At 28.8% G+C, this 862-nt stretch overlaps 1 protein-coding gene across 1 annotated transcript in view; it reads left to right on the top strand.

The window, feature by feature from the left end:
* Positions 1–862, top strand: part of SHOC1 (shortage in chiasmata 1) — a 58049-nt gene that overhangs the window by 30054 nt on the left and 27133 nt on the right. The window contains 1 exon segment of the mRNA XM_019635792.1: positions 489–561. Coding sequence (XP_019491337.1) covers positions 489–561 — 73 coding nt within the window.

Below are 862 nucleotides of genomic sequence, written 5' to 3'. Positions count from 1 at the left end.
CTCTATGGTTACTTGGTAACCTGCTTGAGTCATTAAAATAAATTAAAACAATCAGTAAGAAAGTTAAAATTGGAATTGTCCCCACCCCCACCTCCTCCCAAAAACTGTAATGGTAAGTAGCAAAGTATAGCAGCCAATCATTGGTTTTCTCCAACAAATTCACACTTGTCTGGGTTGAATTTAACACTAACAATACAGGCAGAGCTTACTTATGTCAAGATAGAATCACTTACATGGGAATACTTGAAGAATACTAAGAATGCCCGACCGCAAAATATTTTCCTCATTAATATTTGGTCTTACCAGTATTTATTGCTTTGTTTTTAAGCATGACATCTTTTACAACACAAATATTTACTTTGTAATCTTATTGTCATTAGTTTCATGTTAACCAATTAAGTTTGTTACAATTTTGTCACTATAGCAAAACTGTGAAAAAGAATAATCATTCAAATATACATATATGTGAAATTCTTATTTTTGATCAGGTGCTGATTATAATAAGAATGGACTCAGATGGTGAAACACATTTGCTCATTGAAATCCTTAACAAAATGGAAGGTAAGGAGTTTTAAATTAGGCTTCATTTGATAACATGTGCTTGAACATATAAAAATTTAATGATTTAATCAAGTTTTAAATTAAGATATAGTTAACATACCATAAAATTTATCCATTAAAAATAAATAATTCAGTGGGATCTAATCAGTTTTTAAATCAATCTGGACTATAAGTCTGCAATATAAATATACTATAATGTACGTAAATGTACATTAAATTTACTTACAAGTACATTATTATTATCAATTAACACCTTTTATTGAATCTCAACTAGTTGCTAAATACTGTCTACTTACAACAG

This window comes from Hipposideros armiger, unplaced genomic scaffold, assembly GCF_001890085.2.
Source record: "Hipposideros armiger isolate ML-2016 unplaced genomic scaffold, ASM189008v1 scaffold_24, whole genome shotgun sequence".
NCBI classification, from domain to species: domain Eukaryota; kingdom Metazoa; phylum Chordata; class Mammalia; order Chiroptera; family Hipposideridae; genus Hipposideros; species Hipposideros armiger.
Note: the sequence above shows the minus strand (reverse complement) of the source record. Positions and strands in the feature narration are given on the sequence as shown.